Source organism: Cucurbita pepo, chromosome 13 (genome assembly GCF_057944985.1).
Source record: "Cucurbita pepo subsp. pepo isolate OVF chromosome 13, ASM5794498v1, whole genome shotgun sequence".
Lineage (NCBI taxonomy): Eukaryota > Viridiplantae > Streptophyta > Magnoliopsida > Cucurbitales > Cucurbitaceae > Cucurbita > Cucurbita pepo.
The window spans coordinates 11,282,153-11,308,109 of record NC_141810.1 but is presented as its reverse complement, the minus strand read 5'-3'; the positions used below and the strand labels follow the sequence as shown (position 1 = coordinate 11,308,109).

Genomic DNA, 25,957 nt, shown 5'->3' with positions numbered 1-25,957 from the left:
GTTAAGTATGAAAGATATGAGAAGAATTATATATGCATGTTTCATAGACTTGTTATGTTATGCATAAATGAGGTTTGACTTGCAACATAAACTTATGCTACGATTCTAAGCTATGGAGATCTCATGCATTAATGTGTGTCATAGGCATCAGGATATTTTCTCGTTATGATTAGTACAGACGTGTACCTTGCTAAGCATGTGTTACCCCAATGAGCGAGGCCCAAAGGGTATGTATACGAACCCACTTGGTGGACCTATGTGTGTGCGTTAGCCATGTATAAGGAAATTACACATCAAATTTGCACACGCTAGGAAGGAACCCCAAGGTCATGCCATAATATTTTATGAAAGAAAGATCTTATCATATTGCATGCGATTGCATTTCCAGACCCCAATAATATGGTTACTTACTAATTATTTTACTCAAATCACATACTATTTCAAGTAAAGGTAAGACACCCCTATACAAATGTCAATATTGCGATGATGCTCATGAGACCAAAACAGTTTTACGTTATTTTTGTGGCCCTTCACTTTCTTTTAAGTTCAACCGTCTTTGGGATAATCCTATGTCTCTACGTTGATATATTATCATCACTTTAAACATATGCACTACGTCATTACTTTTGGTTTTACTCAAAAAGCTTCGTTCCATTGAGTATATTATTTCTCACTGATATACTTTTCTTTGGTCACACCGAGCGGAATCTACCCTAAATTTAAAGGTATTTTTTCATTTAAAAAAAAAAAAAAAAAAAAAAAAACTCAACTAGTTGATTAAAGAGATAAGTTTCCAATCCATATTTAATGAAGCATTTAAAACTAAAAGGACAATAATGGGAACTTGAAGAACCCAACTTTTCTATTACTTTTTCATTCAACCTATGGTTGTGTGGTCTTTTACAATCTTATCCATATTCATCCATTTTTGTTATATTCGATTATAATATTTAGTTGGTTGTAGGTGAGAAGGGATTCAAGACCCGTACAACATGGTTCCTAACCACGTGCTCTAATCTTTCGAGCTATAAGCTCCGTCTCATTTTTTTAGATATGTTTTCGGGTACCAAAAAAGAATTTTTTATTTATCGAGCTATTTGCTATTTTCTATTTTCGATTAAAATCTTCTTTCAACTAATTTTTTTTATTACTATAAGGAGGTGGGATTTTGAAAATAAATAATTTCATTTAAAGGTGATAAAGTTATTTTATAATTTTAAATTGATTTATGTATGATCACTTTCTTTGTGTAGTTCGTTTTTCGAGCTTTCCATTCCAAACCATTTATACACACTTTTATGTTTGTCTTTTCTGAATCATTATTGGAATTTAGATAAGCTCATTATTATTTTTATTATAAAAAAGAGTAAATGTATTATAATTTCATTGGATTTGTTGTTAAATTAATAAAAAATATATTTAAACTTTTATAAAATATAAACTTCAACCGTTTTAATAATATCTCTAGTTGAAAACAAAATTAAAAAATATACTTATAGTTAGTTTTGGATGAAACCATTAACATTAATTATAATATCGAAACTTCAACTTGAATTTTGAAGAAAATAAGCCTACAACACTATATATACGTACTTAAAATCGAAACACTGACTTAGAGATGAGGTATGTCGAGAGAAAACAGTTACAGTGAGACACAAATAGTCATATCACTCGAAGGACTCAGACAGTTAGCCACCAGTGCATAGACCTCACTATGTCGACCGCCCTCCCCCTAGACATGTTGAGAGGTACGCTCCGCAACATACTGATAGACAACCCAGGAACCAAGATGGGACCAGAGGAAGGGGAGAGATAGGGTGCCCGATACATGGAAAGCTACACGGGGGAAGATGCACAAGGGCTTGTTTTCAATGTGGCTAAGAGGGTCACATTCCCATCAACGACTTGACTAAGAATACGGAAAATCCACCTAAACCATTGGAGCATTGAAAGTGGCTAACAAACCTGTGTAGAATCATTCTCAAGCTAGGGCTAATGCGTTCACCCAACAAAGGTATGGGAGGTCCGACACAGGTACACTATCAATCCTAGGACATTATGATTTCACTATATTTGATTTAGGTTCTACTTATTCTTTTATAATTGTTCCTTTTGTTACACAAGTAGTGTAATAGTTACAAAAATAATTATATTAACTAGTCGCTGGCATCCCCGAGAATTCCAATGACTCGCGATTTCAAAAATATATATATATACGTTCGTACCTTGCGATTTCTCATTCATTTTTTCTCCTTTTGACGTTCTCCGACGCTCGTTTTCATTGGTTCTTCGTTCGAATTACGATTGTCGAGTCCTTCCTCTTGGCTTCTCTTCCACTTTCACGGCGTCCCAAAACCTTGAGTGTACCTACAAGCCTCCATTCGAATTACGATTGTTGAGACCTTCCTCGTAGCTTCTCTTCCACTTTCACGGTGTCCCAAAAACCTCAAGTGCACCTACAAGCGCAAATTCGTTTACATCCTAACTTCCAACAATCTGAGTCTCGCCAGCTGTGAATAAACAACGCGACGGTAATACAAAATAAGAGTGGTTTACCTTCTGTGTACTCGAGGTCATCGATGGTTACTTTTGCAGCACTTCTCGTCCTCTGTTAAGCATGTAAACCAAATTGAAGCGTCGCCGACGTTGTACTCCGAGAAAGCTAGATTTGTTCAATGTCTCCCTCTTTCTCTACATATCACTCTTTTTCAACTTGCACGTGTCTTTGTGCAACAATTGTTGTATGAGGGATGTTTAGAAAATATCGTGGGTGGTTGGCTGCATCGTCGGAAGTCTCGTGTCTCTTACGACGATTATTTTTTTTTTTTTTTTGAATCCTTATATGAAGGGTCTTCGATCGTATGAAAAGGTAGAAAAATATAAATTGTGATATAAAAATATAGAGTGCATTGCAATAAAGAGAGAATCAAATAGATTTGGAGTGACCTGTGTCAATCTTAGAATGTATCTCTAAATCTTCAATTTGTTGGAGAAAATATAATGATACTGATTTTCTATCGATCTAATTTTGCATAAATATCGAAACTTAGGTGTCAGAACAACTCCTAAAAGAATCAAGAATCCTCGAACATCTACTAAATGTTGATTCAGAAGCTACAGTCAACACTCAAAGTACTAAAACATCCCTGACATTTTTTTTTTTTTTTAATAAAACTCTAGGTTTAAACTCATGTGCTCCCCACTGTTCCAAAACATCAAAATTATTTATTAATTCTTACAACTGAGTCCCAACATTTGTCACACTTAATTTGCACGTTTGAACTCATAACTTAAAACAGAGTTCACATTCGTACTCTACTTTATTAAAAGTTTTTAGTTACCTAAAAGTTTATGAAAATAAGAATTAGAAGTCATACATAAAGAACCACTTATCTTTGTAGTGACATCATAAAAGACCTTTAAAAACTTTACAAACACTGAAACGTTTTTCTAATCACGAATGGTTAGTGGTGACGAATGGTTAGTGGTCCTATTCTTTTGTTTACATGATCTTCTTCTGTGAAGTACTCAACATAATCTCATTTTTCTCCTTCAATTTTTTTTGTTCAACACAATCTTTAAATGTTGTCAATGTCTTGGGGATGATTTAACACTCACTCATTGCCATACTAAAAATGTAGTAATGCATTTCTTTAAGTCCTTCTTCATTCACAGTTAATTTAATTACGTGGGTACAACTTACAATTTATTCCACGAGTGAATTCCAACTTCTAAGTCTTCTTATCATCTACAAAAATAACTATATGATTGGAACTTGCAATATCAACTGTGATAGAGAAAACCTTATCGATCCCTTGTTCTAATAAAACTTTCAATAATCTTACCAATAGTCTCTCCCTTGTGATTAGCAACTTGGCAAAAGTTGAGAATTCGTTTATGCAAATTTCATTTATGAATCAATAAGGTGTGTAGTGATAACAACGTAGTTAATGTTTTGCAAAGAAATCCACGTATCAATGGTAAGATTAACCCTTGGAATGAATGACTAAAAAGTATTTTAACTTCTTTTTTTCTTAAGGAAATAGTTGAAATATATCTCTAGAAATGGCTACTAATGATGGTCAAACATAGTATATGTAATACTACAAAACAACTTGAAACACTCGTTCACTACGAATTTAAATGACAACTTATCCATAATTATCATTTTGGTACATGCTCCTCTTCATGTTATTTGACTAAATAATGAAGTAACAATATTACTAACAATTTTCCATCCAACGAAAGTTGAAAACTTAGAGTGGTTAGTCCTTTGTCTTCCCCTGTACTTTCTATAATAAGTTTTTAAGTGTTTCATACAATGCTAGTTTCACAATAATTAGTAATCAAAAGTATAGTCCTTACAAGAATAGTTGCACTTGCACTCCTTAGTATTGTTCTTTAATCTTGTAAAAGGATCAAGCTTCTTCTTCCTAATTCAGGTTATGCAGGGAATGACGACTTCCATTGCACTTCTTATTATTGTTCTCTAATCGTGGCTTCTATTGCACTTCTTATTATTGTTCTCTAATCGTGAAAAATGATCTCAAGTTGATTTAATAGGCTTCTTCTTCCTAATTCAGGTTATGCAGGCAATGATGGCTTCCATGCATTATAATTACTAAAGCTAGAGCGAGAATAAGGAGTTTCACATCCACTTGCACTATTGTTTTATATAACAAATTAAGACTTAATTTAATTGTGTTAATTTAAACTTTAAAAAATGCTTACTAGTTACCAACTCAAACTAAATCTGAGAAACTAGGGGTCGTCGTCCACTGCCGAGAACGAGAAGGAGAGGCGAAGACTAGGGATCATTGTGGTGCGCCGAGTGTCGAGAACGATAAGGAGACTAAGAGACTGAGACTGAGAGAGATAAAGAGAAGCCGACGACCTGACACAACAAGTACAATGAGAAAGAGAACGATCCTAGAGAGATTTCATTTTAGACTTGAGAGTCCGAGAGACAAAGTCTCGGACTCACGGTCAAATGGCGAACGCAAATCAAACGCTATCAAGGGCGTACGACGTTGGAGAGAGAGTATGGCAGACGCAGACCAACGAGTAGTGTGTTGAGCTCGACTTTGGGCTGGCATTGGACCTCGTTCAATTGTTTGGTTTCTTTTTTTTATGTTTTCGAGTTGACCCAATCATTTTCTTTTGGAACTCAAACCGGATCGAGTTCAAAAGAGTGAACTCAACCTAAATCTGAAATCCAACCCAATCCCAGTTAGGATTAGGTTGGTTTGAGTTTTCGGATTGAATGTACATCCCTAACCGAGGGTCTAAAAGAAAATAGATAAAAGTCTCAGGTCTCTTTTATTAATTAATTAAATAAAGCATACTAATCATCATTAATTAGCATAGCGTAGTGGGTGGGATACGGAAATCTTTATGGACGGCGGTGATTGCATGATGAGAGGTTAGAATAATAAATCATGTGGCTGAAATTAATTTAATCCTAATCTCAGTCCTCCCCGGAGATCTCGCCGAATCTCTCTCTGAATTTTATATCTTTAATTAAGTATTTGTCTTTTAATTTAATCCCTTTCACCGTCCAAACCGCTTTCTTTCACCTTTTTCATTTCTTTATTATTATTTTTAATTCGAATTAAACTCATTATTTATTTAAATTTTTGTTTTTTATAAAGTAAAATTAGTTCCTATAATATCTATTTAAATATTTTCAAATATTTAATTTTAAAAAATTAGTTTTCAAATAGTTAAAATTTATTTTATTTATTAGAGTTTATTTCAAAAGAATAATTATGATATTAAATATAAATAAAAATAAATATATGTTTATATAATTATATATAAGAAAAATGTATTTTTTAAACTTATAATTTAATTAGGAAGAGAGAATAACGGTGTTTCTTTTTTTTTTTTTTTTTTTTTTTACAATTTTAAAATAAGTAATTCATTAATTCTTCAGTGTAATAAAATTTAACATTTTTTTTTGGCATGTGCACATGTGAATTATTTGACTTCATGTGAATTGTTTAAAATTAATTTACTTTTAAATATGTTATTATTAATTCAAGCCGACTTTCATTATTCAAATGAGAATTGAAATTCAATTTTAATTAACCACATAATTGATGAGAGGACGTGTGTAACAGTCCAATTTCATTAGTCCAATTTCATTATTAGTAGATTTTTTTCTTTTTCCATTTTTCCTTTTGAGTTTTTCGTCCAGATTTTTAAAACGTTTACATGTTTCATACCTTTATAAAATAATGTTTCGTTCTCCTCCCCAACCGATGTGGGTTCTCACAATCCACCTCTCTTCAGGTCCAGCATTTTTGCTGGCACTCATTTTCCTCTCTAATTGATGTGAGATCTCACAATCTATGCTCCTTCGGAGCCCAGTGTTTTCACTGACACTCGTTCTTCTCTTTAATCGATGTAAAATCTCACAACTCGATTAATCTTAATTATTCAACATAAACCATACATATTGGATTGGACTAATTTTTTGAAAAATCAAAGATTCAGGTCGATTAACTAATTGACATTCTTCTAGTCAGGTTAACTTAGCCAGCAGGACTAACTTGAAAATGGGGTTACAACTCAATCTAACCCTACACTATTTTTAAGACTATTATAAAAATTAATAATATTTTAACATTTATAATCCAAGTTAATGTTGTGTTGTGACTTGTGAATATAAAATATTTGAGTTTTACGAGATTTTAACTATTAATATAACATGTACGGTGAGATCTCACATCGATTGAAGTGAGGAACGAGTGTCAGTGAGAGGGAAATTAAGCATTTTTTACAAGGATATGAAAACACTTTTTAGTAAAAGTATTTTAAAAATTTTGAGAGAAAATGCGAAAGAGAAAGTTGAAAGAGAATAATATATATGGTAGTTGTTGGTGAGGCGGTTCCAAATACATGTTAGATAACTATTGATTTTTTAAATGATTAAAAAAATATATATATATTTGGATGGAAAAAGAAGAATAAAGGTTGAAAAGGGTTAGAAAAAAGAGGTGCAATAAGGTCCACAGAAGGATGGAAACGCGTTTTGGTGTTTAGAAACACAAACAACACCAACACATTTCTTCCACTAATAAAATGGCTTCTAAACATCTCTCTTTAATACCCTTTTTTAAAAGCTTCACCCAAAAGACATGCACATGCTTCTCTTCTTTCGACACTACACATGCCATCCAATCCATTTTAAAAATAACATTAAAAGTATAATAAGATTGAGTCGTATTGTAACCCTATCTTCGGTTTATTAGATTTACCCAACTAAAAATTATGTAACCCGTGAACCGACCTAAATTGTTCAACATTTATGGTTTGGTTTGAATCCAGCAAAGCCAACCCATTTTATATGCTGTGGCGCTGAAAGGAGTTTGAGTATTTTGAAGAATGGGTTTACAGAGCCAACTCAGCGACTTCTCCTCCCAATCTCTCCCTCTCTTCTTCCTCTCTCTCCTCGCCAATTTCCTCTCCCTTCTCCGCTCCTTTCTCTCCCCCGCCCCTCCTTTTTCCGACCACTGCCTCCCCGATATTTCCCCTCTCCCCCACCATCTTCACCTCAATCGCCTCCTCTCTCACCGCTACCCTCACTCCCACGATTCCGCCTCCGACTGCGTCGTCTGTCTCTCCCCTCTCTCCCCCGGCAACCTCGTCCGCCGCCTTCCCTGCGGCCACATCTTCCACAAGGACTGCCTCGACGCCTGCCTCCATCATCTCAACTTCAACTGCCCTCTATGCCGCTCTCCCCTCCTTTTAGATCACTGCGTTTCCTTCACGCGCCACCCATTCCGTTTCACCGACCACCTCATCTCCTGGTTCTCTCTTCGATGATCCCACGGCTCCGCTTTTGCCACGCCTTCGTATCCTTCTCATTCTGATGCCCACTTCTTTTTTTTTACCTTTTTGTCCGAGTATCATTTTTTATTTTACTTTTTACCATTTTTACGGGGTGTTTCTTACCATCTTGTGACAGTTTTGACCTTGGGCCTTTTTTTTTCTTTTTTTTTTTTCTTTTGAAGTTTACCGCTGTAAAATTTGCACAGTCTATGGTGTTTATTAATAGAGAATTACCCGCATCTTTGTTTATTTGTAACTTTTTTTTTATTTGCCACGTGGATAATATTAATAAAATTAGATTTAGAAAAGAAAATTGTATTGTTTTTAGAGTATGATTAAAAATATAGGAAAAATGTTTATGAATAATTGAATGAGAGGATTTAAATATAAATATTAAATGAATGATGTAGTTAGTTGGGTATAATTATATTAATCTTATTGTAATTCAAATTTAAACCATATACTAAATCACTTAATAACTTAACTATATCATCATCCTCTAACTAAATATAGTTAATAACTACTCGACTTTAGCTAAGATAACTACAAAAGATTTAACACAATTGAAAGTTACTATCTATATCAATAAGGTGTACATTTCTTTTCCATGGATCAATTATAGGAACTCGAACAGATATTTTCTTAGAAAAATGTAACAACTCAAACTCATCGCTAACAAATATTGTCTACCTTAGCTTTTTACCTCACAGTTCTAGAATGCGTCTGCTAAAGAGAGGATTCTATACACTTGTAAATAATGTTTCATTCCCCTCTCTAACCGATGTGAGATCTCACAATCCATCCCCTCAGGCCCAGCGTCCTCACTAACCCACTATATGGTATCTGGCTCTGGTATCTTTTGTAACAGCCCAAACCCATTGTATTGTTCGGTTTGGCTCGTTACGTATCGTTGTCAAACTCACAGTTTTAAAAGGAAAAATATTTTGTTCTCCTCTCCCACCGAGAGATAGAATCTCACAAAAGAAACCTTTATTTGTATTGGATGATGAAAATCCCACGTCAGCTAGTTGAGGGGATGAGGAATACTATCTCCATTGGTATGAGACCGTTTCGGGGAAACTCAAAGTAAAGCCATGAGAGCGTATACTCAAAGTGTACAATATTATATAGTGTCGAGAATGGTTGGATTCCAACGCCTCCAAAATGATAATAACCATAAATTGGGGAATAATAATTGAGTTAATTTGAATGGGTCTATTTTTAATAATTCAACCATTTTCTTCCCACTTGATTGATTTTCATATTGTTAAAAGTTAGTCAAAAAAAATAAATAACTTTATTTAATGTTTTGCTATTTTTGAGACTTATCCTTTCCAGCCAATCCCTATCCAAGAACAACACAAAAACAAAGCAATAAGAAGCAAAATTTTATAAGCAAACTCTAATTTCCAAATTGGAACCAAATTTTGTTATTCTTTGCTTTTAACTTACCAATAATTCAACTATATGAAAATAAACAAATACAAGTTGCATTCTAAGTCGGGATTAATGAAGAAATTTTGGGTAGAAAGATGTTTTCAATAAAGGTGTTCATATTAACCCGAACAATGCAGGTTACCTAACACAATCCATGAGAGTTGCGTTGGGATATACTTTAAAATAAAAAATAAAAATAAAAAAAAAAAAACTCAACCTTACCCGACTTTTAGGGTTGTTATGAAAATTAAGTATATTTGACGTTTGTTACATATGTTAGGAATGTGTTGTTACTTATGAATATTCGATAGTTGAGTTTTCGAGTTGTGAATCTTATTCGATCATTCGATTCACCAACCCAACCCAACCAACCTAAAATTTAGAGATTGTCTAAAAAATTTATCCAACCAAACTTAACTAAACCGTGTTTACTTCTACTTTCCATATTTGAAATTAATGTCACATTGACGTCTGATTTCAATTACGAATGCCTAGTAAACTTTCGTTACGGCATAAACATGGTTAGGAAATTGTTAATAATTCTAAATTTATAATTCAATATTGCAATTTTAGCCCATGGATGACATTATCTACCATTCCACTCGGCATCGTCGGATCATTAAGGCCGACTTTCGTTCCTGCTCGATGGGTGGGTCTTATAGTCAAGCTCCCTTCTGCCTTTGTACTCAACGGCCAATCTCCATCTGGCCCGAGGAAACCTTTGATCACATTGATCAATGGGCCTTAATCGTTAAAGCCCACTTTGATATTTGTTTAGAATTGGATCAAATAAGGCCCAATAATATTAAAAATATTTGCAAACTTTAAAATCATAATCTATGTTCATATGCTAAAAATAAATAAAATTACATGTTCCTATACTTACTAATAAGATAAAATTACGTATGAAAATAAATAATTAATGAAAAAATTATTTCTAAACTAATTTTGTAGAGTATTGGTCCATGTATTAAAAGTGGTCAAGTCCAAGGCCAATAAACCTCAAGCCTAATGAGTTCGGCATAAACCCGACTAAACCCATATCCTCGTTATCTATACAAAGTTATCGTTCAATTCAAAATTCAAAATTCAAAAGTTCAGAATCCATATTCGAAGATTTTAAGAGAGTTTAGAAAACTTGACTAAAGATGCTCTAAATACCAAAATATTTCAAGACGTATCGAACTTATGTACAACATTTGAGTTTCAATTGGAAGATGAGAATGACGAAATTGGTGACGTCTAGTATCTGAGAGATACATGAATGAGCCGAGATCACATCTAAATAAGAGTCATCTCGAAGATATTGATTGATTGTAAATCAAGACTTAAAACAATCTAGAGTTATTATCGAAACCAAAGTGAACTTCTTTTTCAGAAGCTCAGATATACGAATTCCAAAGTTAAAAACGCTCGGCTTTGAATAATTTATGTTAAATGACATCTTAAATTTTTTCTAGAAAGTATATAAGCGATAACTATAAACTTCTACAGCGGGATTCCGACAAATATTGTAGTTTAACCTATATGCAAATATTGTCCTCGTGATATTAAATTTTTAATTATTATTAAGAAAAATATAAAAAATTCACATATTAAATATTTAATATGTATTTAAACATTTAAAATGTCTAATAAATTTCAGTATTTAATAGGTTATAAATATTTTTTAAAAATGCTAAGTGATGGCCTACTAACACACAAATCCAACGAATTTGGAAGCTCCAAAGATGTGGCAAATGGTTGGTTGGAGACAAAGATTACACCTTAAACACACTGTCCCATAATGCACGTATGTTTCAATGCCACAATTACTTTAACTTAAATAAAGTCGTGGGTTCTTCTTACTTAGCATATTAGCATATTATGGGCTTTAATCGTCTATCTACTCGTACCTCAAATATATTAATTATAATTTTAAGTTTAACTAGTCTAGTTGTACAACTAACTAAAACCGTGTCAAGATTACTACATAGGTCAACGATAAATGACTCCATCATTGCTAGAGGTAGCGGGAAATCTTCTAGAGTCCCATCAGAGTAGAATCATAACATGTAAAAGCGATCTAATTTCCTACTAACTAAGATATATGACTGCACTATAACTAGGGGCAGTTGACAACTCTCTAGAGTTCCAGTACAGATATCGTAACGTATAGTAACACATACATTATCATAAATATGAGGAAGTGACCTCATAGCTATACTACCTAAAATTCATGAGGTCTGTTCTATAGGGTTGTGTGACCTAATAGTTCAGATAGATTGCATTGCATGGTAGATCCGTCCTATGGGGGGATGTAGACCATGCGAATAATGTAGATCTGTTCTATATGGGGATGTGGATCACGGGGGTCGTGCATATTTGTCTTATGGATTGATGTGGATCATGTGGCTAGTCTTTGGAGCAACAAATACAATGTGTCACAACTCCGACTTTGGGTGACTATATGGTTCTATTGGGATGAGTTCGCTAGCTAACCTCCCATAGATGACGAGCAAGCTAGCCACACACCATACTTTCCCACGAGAGAGGGAGTTCTACATGGTAGCACCTCGACCTAGGACATTGGTTTCACAATGCATAGGTAAAAACAAGCTACCCTAAGTTAAATAATAGAAGATTAGTTCATCCTAGAGATGAGACTTGTCACTCGACCGATCTACGACACCATAAAAGCGTGAACCATTTCCTTCGAACATAAGGTGGGTTCATGAGCAGTTAAAGTAGGTGAGACTAGAATTTTCTAGAGTCTAGAGTAAAGCGCGTGGATACTACTAGAATTTCATAATTATTGTTTTATTTTTCGGCCAATTTCAATCTCTCATTTTTGTGTGATGGGATTGATGAAACTTTTAACTACATTTTACTCTTTTTTATTTTCTTACAATATGGTTAATATTTGCATACCCAAGGTGGTAAATTAATGAGAAAATATAAACATTTCAACCCAATTTTTTAACGGAAGACAAAGGCGATACATAAATAAATAAATAAATAAGTAAATAAAAGTCGTTCTCTAAGTTAAGATTCCTTAACTAAATCAATATCTATCACGAACGATCTTCTCACTTTCACAAAAAGTTAAAAGTTAAAGAAATAATAAGCTGTGCATTGGTCCATTATATTCGATTTGCCCTTGACCTATAGACTTACTCCGACTACCTAATTGAATCGATTAGTCAAGTTTTGAATAAGATAACTGTGTATCTAAATTATACTTTTATTCAATTAAAAATTTATTAAGAATATTGATTAAGTAATAATATATTAAAATATCTGACTTTGGATTCGATATTATTTTAGCTCTTATACTTGAAGTAAACGTACAATAATAATAATAATTTTAATATAAGTTTAAGATTGACAGAAAACTTAAAGATTAAATTTAGATATTTATAAATGTAAAAATTAAAATTGAACATAAACGTGTACGTGTAAGAACGCTAACGTAAACTAATATTAAGAAATAGAATAAATGAGAATAAAAAGAGTAAGAGAAAAGTAGTGGCTATGGGTTGTATCTTTATTACATATTTATGCATAGAATTCCAAATGGATGACATGAAAAGGTAAGAACATGAAGGTCCCCCCATTTAGTGTGAACCATAAATACACAAAAGGTGCAATGAAATGACCCTTTGTGCTTAATGTCACATCTTGTTCAACCAAATTATTCCATCTTCCCATCCTTCTATTTACCCTTTCCAATAATGCCCTCGTTCTTTCCTCTATTTTCTACCGAAACATTCAAAGGGGAGTTGAATCTAGATTGTTCTTACTCGTTTAAGTAGAGAAGTGAAAACGAGAGGTACCCTACAGTCAAATTACCTGAATTCATAAGGATTATTACGTTTTTATCCATCATTAACGATATTTTGAAAGGATTGAATTTTATTATAGAAGGGCAATTTGGTCATTTTTGTCGATTTTTTTTTTTCTTTTGTGAATATGAACTAAATGGCATCATGTAATTCCATGAATATGTCACGTTAAATTTTAGTTATATGGAACACTATTAAAAATTATTAGAATATAAATTTTAAAAAAAGACAAGGATTTTTTTTTTTTTTTTTTTTCAATAGAGAATTTATAAATGGTTGGCTAATTTTTTTAATTAATTTAAGAATGAAAGAATATTTGGAAACAACCTTATATACTATAAGCAAAAATACAACACAACAACTTGAATAGAATATAACTTTCTAGGTAGGGAGAATTTGACAATTAATTACACCCCGTATAGTACATTTTGAGGCGATTCAGGTCTGGTAGGCTTAGACGTGATTTCGCTAAACGATCATACAAAATCAGTGGAAGAGTTGGCAACTAGTCACACTCCCTATAGTACAGTTTGAGGCAATTCAAGTATGGCAGGCCTATACATGATTTCGTTGAGTAGTCGTACAAACAAAAAATACAATAGTAAGACAATACAACATGAAATTAAATAAAGGGTTCAGTCTAGCATGGGCATGCGGCCACGAACAACATGCCCTAGATGAGCATTAAAGATGTTATGTTATGGAGCTTGCTGCTAGTTTATAACTTACCCACAAATTATAGATAATAAAAATATATATGGTAGATGACATATAAAGTAAATGGTTATGTATAGTAAACAACTCTGTATAATAAAAAACTATATTTGGTAAACTTATATATGGTAAATAATTATATATAATATATGGTTATATCTCGTAAAGCCTCGATAAGACTGTATATATAGATACCGAGTAGGCAGTGCTTTGAAAATATAATTTATGTATTCTCCATACTCTCTACATACTTGAAATCATCCATATAAACCTCTAGCCAATATTTTTTTCTTGCAGTATCTCTCTCCTGTTGTTTATGTTCATCTAAATCGAGTGCATGTGTTGTTATGCGGTCCTAACATCTAGTATTAGAGTTACGCGAGATTCACCATGATCTATGAAGATGAAAAGCTAAAAGATTGGACTTAAGAAGTTTGATGGATCCGATTTCGATTTGTGGAACATGTAGATTGGAGATTATTTGTACTAGAAAAATCTTCACGAACTACTGTCAGGAGTAAAGCAGAAAACCATGACCACAGAGCAGTTAAAGCTCAAGGATCAACAAGCCTTAGGCTCGATTTCCATGATATGTATAATTATGTTGTTATATGGGGACAATTAGAGGTTTGCCAACTAGCACTTAAACATGAACCTGGCTCGATTTCCATGATATGTATAACATTTTTAGAGATGGCTATGATGACTTGTTCTTTGTGGGGGCTATTAAGAGTTCGCTAATTATTTCCTAGTAATGAACTTGCTATGCAATGGAGTTTGCAGTGATTATGAATTGGTAGATTATGAATTAGAGGTTTGCCAACTAGCACTCGAATTACATGATTTTATGGACCTGATGATTAGGATTGATGCTAGGCGAACCTTAACTCCTTGCATTATAAGATGATATGAGAACTGAATATATAGACTTGAGAGGGAGGCCTGATACAAACCACCCTTCACGAGGATGATGATGATAGTACCATGTTGATAGGTACATGCCTAAATGAAGTCATTATGTATTAGAGTGAATTGGATTTGAAATTATACATTCTTATAAGTATGCACAGTGTCGCGATCGCCTTTTTTTTATAGCGGATTTGACGATTGTGCAGCACTTACTCTCAGCACTGAGTGAGTCAAGCCAACTTCGGATCACATTGTCTACGGTCGAGTAACGTGTATTCAAACTTCGTGCCTTAATTTGAAGAGAAGATTTTAGAAAACGGGGGAGAGATTTTGGAAAAAGAGTTTTGAAAGCAAGAATGAGAGAGATTAAGAGTGATGTTATATAGTATGCAAGCAAAAAGGCAACAACAACGACTTAAACAATATATAACTTTTCGGGTAACAAGAATTTGACAACTAGTCGCATCCCCCTATAATACATTTTGAGGCATTTCATGTCTACAAGGCGTAGCCATGATTTCGCCGAAACATCATACTCTTAAAGAAAACAAGAACGAAACAATACAACATGAAAGCAGTAAAACAAAGTAGTAAAGTAGTACAAGGCAAGAGTTTCAGCGTGTAACAGACATGCAGCTATGGACAACACACCTTGGACAAGCATAACCGTAAAACATTGCATTGAGTGAATAAGTACAACTAGAGCTTAAATACCTTTAGAGTTTTAGAAGGTCAAGTATTCACTTCAATCAAGCCCAACATACGTGCCAAAATAGAAGATTAAGATTATAAGATAATAACAATCAAACAGTGGCCAGAAGTAAACAAAATAGGTGTAGACTCAAGTACCTCTAAGATGATACCGTGCACAAACAAAAGACACACGGTATTGTAAGACCATCAAACACCATAGATCAATGAAAGAAGGTCAGGTCAAGTCAATCCACGCAATCAAATTCATGTCAAGAATTTAAACCCAATCCATTCGATCAACCCATTTCACCGATAGTCAATCAAACTAATATTCATGAACGTAGTTCATTTTTATAAATTTTATAGATCCACTCAGCCCATTTGGAAAATCTTTACCATAAGTATTCTAAAATAAAATATATAATTCATTTCCAAATGGAAATATTAATTTGAAGATTACATAAATTACCAAAAAAAAAAACATTTAAATAAATAATATATATATATATATATATTTTCAGTAGCACCTGCATTTCTGCAGCTGTTGCAGAGAGACACTCTTTTTCCCCTGGTGGGTTACTTTCTCTGTTTCTCTCTCTACTGATACAAAGCCTAATTGCTTTTTTGCCATTCCCTCTTTTTCATATCTGCCAAAGCAATCACATTGATTTTATGGATTTGATTTCTATCAATTTTATTATTAATAATTCAATTGGGTTTTTCTTTAATCCTCCCTTTCTCTTCATCTTCTTCATTCTCTCTCTCTCTCTCTCTCTCCTCTGCTTTCCATAACTTCCATTATTAGAACTTCCACTCTCTCTCTCTCTCTAACACACTCTCTCTCTGATCTGACGGCTACGATTCTTTTGTCCTTCAATCGTGCGGCCAGGGCTCCCCTTCGTCAGCACCCCCTTTCCTCCTTCATCCTCTGTACGTATACAACACACGAGAGAGATTTGTATAACTTATTCTGTATACCCAAATACGCTTTTTCCTTCAACACCCTTTTGCCCTTTTCTTATTTTTTGATTTGGGATTCATTTGCTTATGATCAATTCCTTTTCTGTTTGATTTTGTGATGAATACTTATCGTTTTGTTTGGTTTCTTAGAGGCCTCATCGTGTCTTTGTGTTGTTTTTTTCTTTCCTCTTTAGGCGCGATTTCTGGGCGATTCTGAAATGGGTTTTGATTTTTACATAACTTTCAATAATGGGTTCTTTATATTTTCCAAGACATGCAACGGTTCAATTAAGGAGGGGTGGGTTTATTTCATGGTGGGGTCCTTCCCCTTTTTGCTTTCTATCAATACTCCTCTAAGATTCTTTTAGTTCTTTGTTTTTAATTGCTCATTGACTTCTCCACGCCTTAATTGCACTCCACACACGCCTCCAGGTTTCTAATTTGTATTTCTCTTGTCTATTTTCACTGTTTTTAGATTTCTGCCTTCTTGTGTTTCTCCAAAAGCTTGAATCATAGGATTTTTGTTGGATCCATTTGTATATATGTTTGATTTAATCTGTTCCATTGTGATATTTAAGCTGTGGAATGGAAGGGTTTGCAGTGGTGAGTTTGTTGATGATCTTGCATTTAAAATCCCTTTACAAAGGCTATGAACATAGCCTTTGGTATAGGTTTAATGCATTATTATTAGCAAACAGTCTGTAAAGTTTGGAGAATTGTATGGGATTATATTTGTGTAAAAGGGGTTTGACTTGAGATTTGAGTATCTCTTTTGGACTTTGAAGAACAGGCATCCATTTGATGGGTGAAATATGTAAGTTTTAGTGATTGGATTTCATTGAATGTTCTTTGTTAGACTATTGTGATTCGAAATGAATGTCGCAATCAGCCAAAGGGAAATCTGTAGGGACCATTCATTTGGATAGAATGTTTTTCTTAATCATATCACCTAATGCCTCTTTCTGCTCACCTTTTTTGACTGGACCACAATTTTCTCTAGATTCTGTAATGATTTTGAGTATCGGATTTTCGTCGCTCAGAAGGTGTTTAATCATGTGAATATTTTTGTTCATCCGTTGTCTATGGATCTTATTGTTGGCTTGATGAGTTTCCATGTTTATCATGATTTGCTGATTCATTTTCTGCAAAGGTACTATAAATCTCTGGGTTCTTTACTTGTTAAAGGGCTAAAAGAATGGACTTAGAGTGTTTCGAGCGGTGGAGAACTTTTTGATGGTCCAACCAACTTTTGATTTTCGTACTAAAAATATTTATGTTTGAGGTGGACGTGCTCGTCTCGCCAAATTGTATGCTCTATACGTATTCCCTTGCCAATTTATAGGGATGATATTTCTGTGTTCTGTCCATAGTTCTGCTTGTTGTTCCTAAAGGTGCCCTTGTTCGGTCATTTTTCTAATGCCTTTTCACCCCGTTCATGCTCTAAGCCGTTGATCGGTGTACGAGGAGGCAGCCTAGGAATCCTTTTACTTATAACTCTGTAATATGTTTATGGTGACACCGTTTTATTTATGATTTGCAGTTAGCAAGCTGTATCGTTTCAAGAAATGGCCATGGGACCTGACGGACACAAACGAGCAAGGAAAAGAAATCATTTGGTTCAAGAAATTGGTGATTATAATTCATTAAGCTTGGGTGAAGATCTCGATCCTTGGACTGCATGGGCGTACAAGCCTCGTACGATATCGTTGTTACTTATTGGTGCATGCTTCCTTATGTGAGTGTTTTGTGCAGTAGGTAGTTTCTTATCATTATATTCTTTCTCTTGTGATAGTTAGTTCGTTATGTTAATTTGACGTCTTTTCGAGGTAGCGGTGGAGGTCTTTCTGTTTTCCTGGTTCTGTTTACGAAGTTTGCTTCTGTATGTTTAGTCGTTCGCTCGAACGGAAGCTTTTCCTTCATTTCTTTTTATAATTGGCAGCATGGAGCAAGAGATATGATGTTATATTCTTCAGCTGTAAAACCAACACTTATTTTTAGTTTTTTTGTGAACTTATGTTTTATTTGCCTTGTTGTTTGTCTGGTTCTTGTCTTAACCAGCTGGGCCAGTGGAGCCCTTGATCCTCAAAAGGCGGCGCATGAGGATAGTGCTACATCTGTTAAAAGGTTTGTGTCCATAAGAATTATGTTATCACTGCTTTGTTTCTGCCAGAAGCTCATCGTACTAAACGCTATTCATGTAGGGGCGTATGGGCTATGATTTCAGTATTTCTTGCCTATTGTTTGCTGCAAGCCCCGTCGACGTAAGTGGTTCTTTTTTGAGCGTATGAACGTAGCTTATTGACATCCCCGTCTTTTGTATTGTACATAAAGAAAGTTCAACTGTAAAGACTCTAGATTTCCTTTGTTCCTGTTGTGCATGACAAGACGTGTGCTTCATTTACGAAGTGTCACGAGCTGATCGTTGTTTATGCAGTGGAAGATTACTAATCTAAAACATCTTATGTATAGCCTATCTTGTCATTGTTGCTATCTCCATTTTATCATTGTTGCATTTTGGACTCGTTTTTCAGCTCGCTTTGGTATGGTTTGTGATTAGCGAAGTTCTGATAACGTATTTTCATGAAACTGTATTTTTACGCCTCTCGCACGTGGGATTGTTTCTTGCAGGATTCTGATTAGGCCACATCCAGCAATTTGGCGTTTGGTACATGGAATGGCTGTCATTTATTTGATAGCGCTTACGTTTTTGCTTTTTCAGGCACGTCTCCCTCAAAGTGGTGTTTTTCCCTTATTTTTTTTCTCTGCTATGATACTTACTGTTTAATCGTGGGTCGGAATTCGTTTAATTGTTCAAGTGTTGTTGGTTTTTCAAAGTTTTTTTATTGTATTGTTAATCAGAAAATAGGATCTTAGAAATTATGATTCGTTAACATCACGATGTAATGATCTTCCAGAGTCGTGATGATGCTCGACAGTTTATGAAGTTTCTTCATCCTGACCTCGGTGTTGGTAATGCTCTTCATCTCTTTCGAACTGTTATCCGTGAAAATGTATAAGCATGGATTCGGATTCAGATATGTTATAATCCTGCCATTTCATGCAGAGCTACCGGAAAGATCTTATGGTGCCGATTGTCGCCTTTATTTACCTGAAAATTCCAGAAGCAGGTTTAAGAATGTTTATGTACGAAATCATTTACCTATATACTCGAAATGTACTGTTTTTTTGCACCTACGATACTGAGGGGAATTCATCATACTTGCTTATCCTTACTTCTAGGAGACACTTTTCGATGAATTTGTTCCAGCTCATATAATTGGATGGTGGGGCAAGGCTATAATGATTCGTAACCAAGCTCTACTATGGGTGTTGTCGATCGGGTTTGAAATGATGGAGGTTCGGTCTTTCGTTACCTATGAATTTCATACTGTGATCCCAACCAAAGCTCGGCCTTCTTACATGCGTTTGTCCAATTCATTGATGTGATTATAACTTAATTCTCTTGATTTTCAGCTAACCTTTCGCCACATGCTACCGAACTTTAACGAATGCTGGTGGGACAGTATCGTTCTTGATATTTTGATTTGTAACTGGTTTGGTGAGATCTCTCTCCCTCCCACATGCCCGATTTTTTTCGATCAGAGTCAAAATTAGCTATTATCCTTCTTGGTCTGTTATCTTGTCGTTCGAGTCCAATTTTCAGTGTCTGTTGACGGTTTGAAATGGTTAGATTATCGGTTATTGGATCTTCTTGCATTGACAAGGATGGTTCGAGTGTTCTTCATACTTGTTTGCAACTAATAGTACCTTTTAGAATTAAACATGGTTTATTGGTCTCATGTATGACAAAATTTGCAGGCATCTGGGCAGGAATGCGTACTGTTCGATACTTCGACGGTAAAACATACAAGTGGGTCGGTCTAAGTCGTCAACCTAATATTATTGGGAAAGTACGTTTCGGTTAAACCTCCATTTTTTGAATATTATGCCAGTTTAGGAGGAGAACAGATCGTGTTGCTCGATCCCTGATGAATATTTGCTCTTTGCCGATTCAGGTTAAACGGACACTGGGACAATTCACACCGGCGCAGTGGGACAAAGATGAGTGGCACCCATTGCTTGGTCCATGGCGTTTCTTTCAAGTTATAAGCCTTTGCATCATCTTCCTGACAGTAGAGCTCAATACATTCTTTTTGAAGTTTTGTCTTTGGGTACCCCCTAGGAATCCTGTGATCATATATAGACTAGTCTTGTGGTGGCTAATCGCGATCCCAACAATTCGCGAGTATAATTCCTACCTTCAAGATCGGTACGCTCTCCATCTCTGCCCTCCCTGAATTCGTATTCTTACGAACAAATTCATCTTGACTGATAATATATATTCCAGAAAGCCTGTGAAGAAAGTCGGCGCATTTTGTTGGCTGTCGCTTGCAATTTGCATCATTGAGCTTCTTATTTGTATAAAGTTTGGACATGGTATATATATTTTGAGATCTTCTGCATATCCAACGGTTTAGTTTCGAGCTTGTTGAACTGGCTGCCATTGATCTATTTTTCATTTCAGGTTTATATCCCAAACCAATGCCCGTTTGGCTGGTAATCTTCTGGATCGCTGTCGGGGCTGCAGTCGTATTATTCCTTCTAATTTGGTCGTGGCAATTGCATCGGAGTTTAGCAAGAAAGAAGCTATGATCTCTCAGCAGTGGTGGTAGGCTATTCTTTGGTTTCTTCTTGTCACAAGGGGTATTCCCATGTATATATTTTACCCACAGTGATTGTACTTGAGTTTCCTCTCAGAAAATGGACTAATTTCCCAGATGAGCAAGAATTATGTTTCTTGAGTGGAAAGTTTTCTATATAGTATTTTTCTTTTTCTTACGATGCAAGGTTAGAGTTCGTATTTTCTCAGTTTAAAAACCTTGAGGGAAAGCCCAAAGAGGACAATATTGGCTAGCAGTGGGATTGGGCTATTACAAATGGTATCAGAGCCAAACACCGGGCGGTGTGCCAACGAGGAAACTGAGCCTCGAAGGGGGGTGGACACCCAGCGGTGTGCCAGCAAGGACGCTGGGCCCAGAAGGGGAGTGGATTGTGAGATCTCACATCGGTTGGAGAGAGGAACGAAGCATTGTTATAAGGGTGTGGAAACCTCCCTTAGCAAACACAGTTTAAAAACCTTGAGAACAAGCCCAATGATGACAATATCCGCTAGCAGTGGATTTAGGCGGCTTAGTTTGCTTAGGTGCAGAATTTGAACCTCGAAGCCCTGGAAATCTTCAAATATATCCATGATGGATCATCTTTTTTCCAAATGATAATCAATATATTACAATTTACATTGATTGTTTGTTTATAGTGTGTTACATATAGTTCTTTTACACTTTAAAGGGATTCTCTATGATTTCTACTGAATTTGCAGGAGCGGCTCCATCAGATGAACTCCCTTGTGAAGTAGAACGACAAGACTGATAAATCGTGATCGTGGATGTCGTCTTCTTCATAAAGAGGCATGAAACTTCTATAAATGAGATTTACTGTGTGGAAAATGGTATATTAGTAGTAACCTTCTTCTTCCATGTGGTTCTTCCCCTCATTATCTCTTCATTCTTAGCTTCCCCTTCAATTTGTAGAAGATGTGTATACCTCAGTGTTCCATTGTCAAAGGATCCCAAGAGCCCACCACCTTTGAGAATCTCAGATGCCAAGGAAAACCCATTTAGTAGACTGATTTCACTATCTTCTATCATGTCCACGTCCCTAAGGATTCCATTTTCCTCTGGCTCACATAGTGATTGAACTATATCAGAGCTTCCGCATTCCCTTCTATACTCTAATATGATACTAGAAAGTTGCTGAGACTCCAAAACATGGTCAGGTATTGTCTGTCATAGGCAAACGAAGAAGCTCAAAACTTAACCGAATTTCTCGTTTTCTCGTTAATGGTAAGATATCTATTCCCCCTAGGAAAAATGAATCAAATGTCGTTTTGTATGTATAATACCTCTAGCATCCATCTTAGATACTTTACATTGTTTACATGGTGGTTCATGTCCAGATCACTTCTCTTTGGCTGGGGGTAAACAGCAAATATCAGCATTTCTTTCTAAATCCTGGTGGATATCGAGTAGTAGTTGAGTTAAAAGGATTTGTACCTTCAAGTCGGAGTTCATGTACTTAGCTTTGTCATCTAACTTGGAGATTTTCTCGTAGGCATCTTCTTTGATTGCATGTTTTTCTATAAACCATGGTGAAATCTCCGCCCTTACCTCTTCTGGCATTTTTGAGAGTCGTCTTGTTTGCTGATTCATCATCACCCATGTGCTGTTTATATGTTTCATCATTTTAGTACACCAGCAGAGATGACAGTAACTGAGTACAAATTTGAAAGAAATGTCATCTAGAGATAGTAAGTTCTTACCTTGTACCTCGGGCGTAAACATGACCCGTGGCTTGACTTCTAATTAGCCAGTCCCTCCTCATTCCATTTTTGCCAGACGCCCCAACCCATGTGTCAATTTCAACAATCTCGCCCCTGAAGAATGATTCATATGCATAATGCATATGAGTAATGTTTCAAGTAGTTTGAGTAGATAAAACGTTTGTTAATTTGAAATTGCTATCGCCATGACCAAAGTAGGAAGAGAATCATCTCAAGGCTCAGGAGTTTTCTAACATCTATAGAATTGATGGTACAATGTTCTTGTATTGTTAGTAAGTTTACCCATGGGCATGTTTTCTTTTGGACAAGACATCAAACAGGCAGGACAGTGGCTCATTGATCAAGAAAAAACCAGAAAGCTGACTGTTAAAATGGATTCACAGCTCTCTAGATGAATCCACAATTGAGTTTATATAGAGCACCACAAACTTTAAGTTCAGTAGGATTACTCTTTTGATTGTTAAAAGAGAACATACCATATCGGATAGTGGTCTACTTCGACGAGCATTCGTGAAACTACCCAGATAAGATTGTGCTTCATCATGCCATGAGTGGCCCCAAAACCATTGCTGAGAAGCCCAGACATCCAAACATGATTAAGTGCTGTTTCCTACATGAATCACAAATGGTACCAACAAATTAGAGAGAGTCCCAAATTCAAAAACTTCTGTCAGGCATTTCGTCGAACACAAGTTGGGCATCCTGACCTGCAGAAGATTCATGAGGCTCTCCATAGTTGCAGTCTTATCAGGACCAACTTCATACGATCTGATCACAACAGTTTGTCTATACCCAACACCCCCTTCAATGATCAACCCTTGTCGATAAGGATCAACCAACTGCTTCTTCGTGGGAATTTTCTGACGAACATCTTCTTTAACAACAAACCCATTTTCCGCAACAGAGGGTATGAGAGCCCTCGAAGCATTTGCCGATCGGCTCAACAAATCAGCTTCAGAAATAGACCTAATAACACCCCCATTCACTTTAGCATACCTCTGCTTGTTAAAATCACCCCCTTCTTTGGCAATGGAGCACCTCACAACATAAGAAACAGGGCAAGAGAAAGAAGCCATTTGTGAAGCTTCTGAAACAGAGAAACAGCCATCGCGATCTTATAGTTGCAAATGGCGGAATAGCCTAAGAAAGAAACGAACAATTTCATTTTTTCTAAGTTGAGAGATGAACATATCAAAGAAAGAAATGAGAAGATTTTGGTATTTTTATTTGAAATGGCGATGGAATCTTAGTTTTGATCGACAAGTAAGTGTTGAAGGACAAATGGGTAGTTTGGATTTTGGACGGTTTTGGGTGTGTTGAATAGATAGGGATGATTTGAACTTTTCATGGACATGTCTTGTGGGAAGAAACAAAGAAAATTGTTCCTTTTGACTATGGTAGATTGAGTGATCGAGTCAAGACACCATCACACTGGAAATGAGACAAAATCTTGGTGCCAAAAACAACCTCGGTTCGTCTACCCATTTTCGCTAAATTATAGAAAATACTCGTAACCTTAAAAAAAGAATATTAGAAAAATATAATTACCGTGAATAAAAATCATAAATACTTTTACGGGATATTGTAAGATTTTATACTTTAACGAGACGTGTTGGATCATGTTTGTTTGTTAAAAAAACTGGTTAAGTAAAAAAAAAAAACGTTAAGACATTTTGATTTTTTTTTTTTTTTTTATAGTTAAGGGTATTAAGGTAATTTTTGAAAGTTCGAATATTTTTTATTGAAAATTTTAGGGTAATTTTTTTTCTTTTCTTTTAAGTTGATGTGTCTTAATTAATTGGTATATAATTTAGTTAGAGTTGCTAGGATCCAAGGATAAGATGATCCACCCTATGTTGAGTTGAAAAATAAGTAGAGAATAATCAAACATGCATTGATTTACGTGTGTACTAGACTACCAATTTGAACATGACTCAATGATAATTAGTATGTGCTTTTGTGAGATCTTACATTAATTGGAGCCTTATATGAGTGTGGAAACCTCTCCTTAGTAGACGTGTTTTAAAACCATGTGGCTTACGGCGATACATAATGTGCTAAAACGGACAATATTTGCTAGCGGTGGGTATTATTAGGGTGTTCATATGACTTGATCACCCAAATAACTTAGACTACTCAATTCAAACCGTAAGAGTTGGATTGGGTTGAATTAGCTTTTTTTTTTTTTTTTTCGATTTAGGTTGGGTTAATTCTACGAGAATTGAAAATTTTAGTTTTGTTTGTGGGTTTGAACTTATTAATAGTGTCAACTCGATCGAAAAGTAGAGTTCACAATCCAATACAGCTTTACCCTATTTTTAAAATTGTTATAAAAATTAATAATATTTAATATTTATAACCGATGTTAATGATGAGTTGTGACTCGTGAATAAATATAATTATACTAATATTAATAAAAATGTTATAAAATAATCAGAATCCGAGCCTCTCCCATATTGTTAAACTCTAAATGATTATGATTTTTGGAAGAGCTTAAAGCTCCAAAGTTGCTTAGTTAGTATTTATTTTATTTTAAGTTTGGTTCAATTTATGTTATAGTAAACCAAATGAACATGTTTTTAATGTAACAAATTGTCTAAGTCAAAGAAAATCTTGTTGACTTAAAAAACCTAGTAAGACAAATAATACCTAGGTAATTATGAACAACATTTGTTTGCTTTCGTCGAAACAAGACATAACATCACACTCTTGCAACTTCGAGCCACATAGGAATGAAAAGAACTTAGGTCGGGTTGGTGAGCTTTAGGTCCGTGTCAATTTTGTTCCATAAAATGCTACTTTTGTAACAACTTTAAATTTCTATATACGTAGAGTTGCAACTAACGTCTTGTGTTCATCATCTATATGGAAATATAATTCTTAAAAGAAAACGTTATCTTTAGTATAAATGTTGAAAACATTTAAAACATACTCTTTTCTGGAAAACACAGTAATAGTCTTACGTGTTTAAATACAAATACTGAATTTAGAGAAATTAAAAACAAATACAAAATAATTTAAAATCGATGAAATGCAAAACAACTACTAGGAATTTAAATATAAGTCTACCTTATGTACGTGTCACAGTCTCTACTCACGATGTCACCATCATCCGAACATGTGCGCCTTACATTTACCTAAAAAATGATGTGGCACACGTCTAGAATAGTTCGAAGAATACTCA

The 25,957-nt window shown here is 34.9% G+C and overlaps 2 protein-coding genes and 1 pseudogene across 9 annotated transcripts; 2 read left to right on the top strand and 1 right to left on the bottom strand.

Annotated features, from left to right (window-relative positions):
- The first annotated feature begins 7,122 nt into the window (after positions 1 to 7,122).
- On the top strand, positions 7,123 to 8,085 carry LOC147789747 (E3 ubiquitin-protein ligase RHA2B pseudogene; annotated as a pseudogene).
- A 7,860-nt stretch (positions 8,086 to 15,945) lies between these two features.
- On the top strand, positions 15,946 to 21,908 carry LOC111808977 (CDP-diacylglycerol--serine O-phosphatidyltransferase 1). 8 transcript variants are annotated; one of them, XM_023695251.2, is made up of 14 exons: positions 16,138 to 16,343; positions 17,914 to 18,108; positions 18,432 to 18,497; positions 18,575 to 18,634; positions 19,002 to 19,092; positions 19,289 to 19,343; positions 19,438 to 19,517; positions 19,614 to 19,730; positions 19,848 to 19,932; positions 20,193 to 20,284; positions 20,390 to 20,643; positions 20,722 to 20,810; positions 20,899 to 21,042; positions 21,754 to 21,908. In XM_023695251.2, exons 2-13 carry the CDS (start codon positions 17,939 to 17,941, stop codon positions 21,024 to 21,026), a joined length of 1,287 nt encoding a protein of 428 aa, XP_023551019.1. In that variant the 5' UTR covers positions 16,138 to 16,343; positions 17,914 to 17,938; the 3' UTR covers positions 21,027 to 21,042; positions 21,754 to 21,908. The 8 variants fall into 8 exon arrangements, with proteins under 8 accessions (XP_023551016.1, XP_086973019.1, XP_023551019.1 ...); XM_023695248.2 differs by lacking the exons at positions 16,138 to 16,343; positions 21,754 to 21,908 and adding an exon at positions 15,946 to 15,984 and having other exon boundaries at positions 20,899 to 21,212; XM_087116893.1 differs by lacking the exon at positions 20,722 to 20,810 and having other exon boundaries at positions 16,134 to 16,343.
- On the bottom strand, positions 21,608 to 24,259 carry LOC111808978 (palmitoyl-acyl carrier protein thioesterase, chloroplastic). The gene is made up of 6 exons (XM_023695253.2): positions 23,481 to 24,259; positions 23,250 to 23,383; positions 22,753 to 22,866; positions 22,487 to 22,655; positions 22,336 to 22,404; positions 21,608 to 22,216 (listed from the first exon to the last, which is right to left on the bottom strand). Exons 1-6 carry the CDS (start codon positions 23,847 to 23,849, stop codon positions 21,866 to 21,868), a joined length of 1,206 nt encoding a protein of 401 aa, XP_023551021.1. The 5' UTR covers positions 23,850 to 24,259; the 3' UTR covers positions 21,608 to 21,865.
- Positions 24,260 to 25,957: the final 1,698 nt, after the last annotated feature.

Coding starts and splice junctions, on each gene's coding strand:
- LOC111808977 (XM_023695251.2), top strand. CDS start 17,939: ATGGCCATGGGACCTGACGGACACAAACGAGCAAGGAAAAGAAATCAT. Junction 19,933..20,192: donor TTTGATTTGTAACTGGTTTG/GTGAGATCTCTC, acceptor CAAAATTTGCAG/GCATCTGGGCAGGAATGCGT. Junction 20,285..20,389: donor AACCTAATATTATTGGGAAA/GTACGTTTCGGT, acceptor TTGCCGATTCAG/GTTAAACGGACACTGGGACA.
- LOC111808978 (XM_023695253.2), bottom strand. CDS start 23,849: ATGGCTTCTTTCTCTTGCCCTGTTTCTTATGTTGTGAGGTGCTCCATT. Junction 22,867..23,249: donor GTAGACCACTATCCGATATG/GTATGTTCTCTT, acceptor ATCATTCTTCAG/GGGCGAGATTGTTGAAATTG. Junction 22,405..22,486: donor ACATGAACTCCGACTTGAAG/GTACAAATCCTT, acceptor GTTTACCCCCAG/CCAAAGAGAAGTGATCTGGA.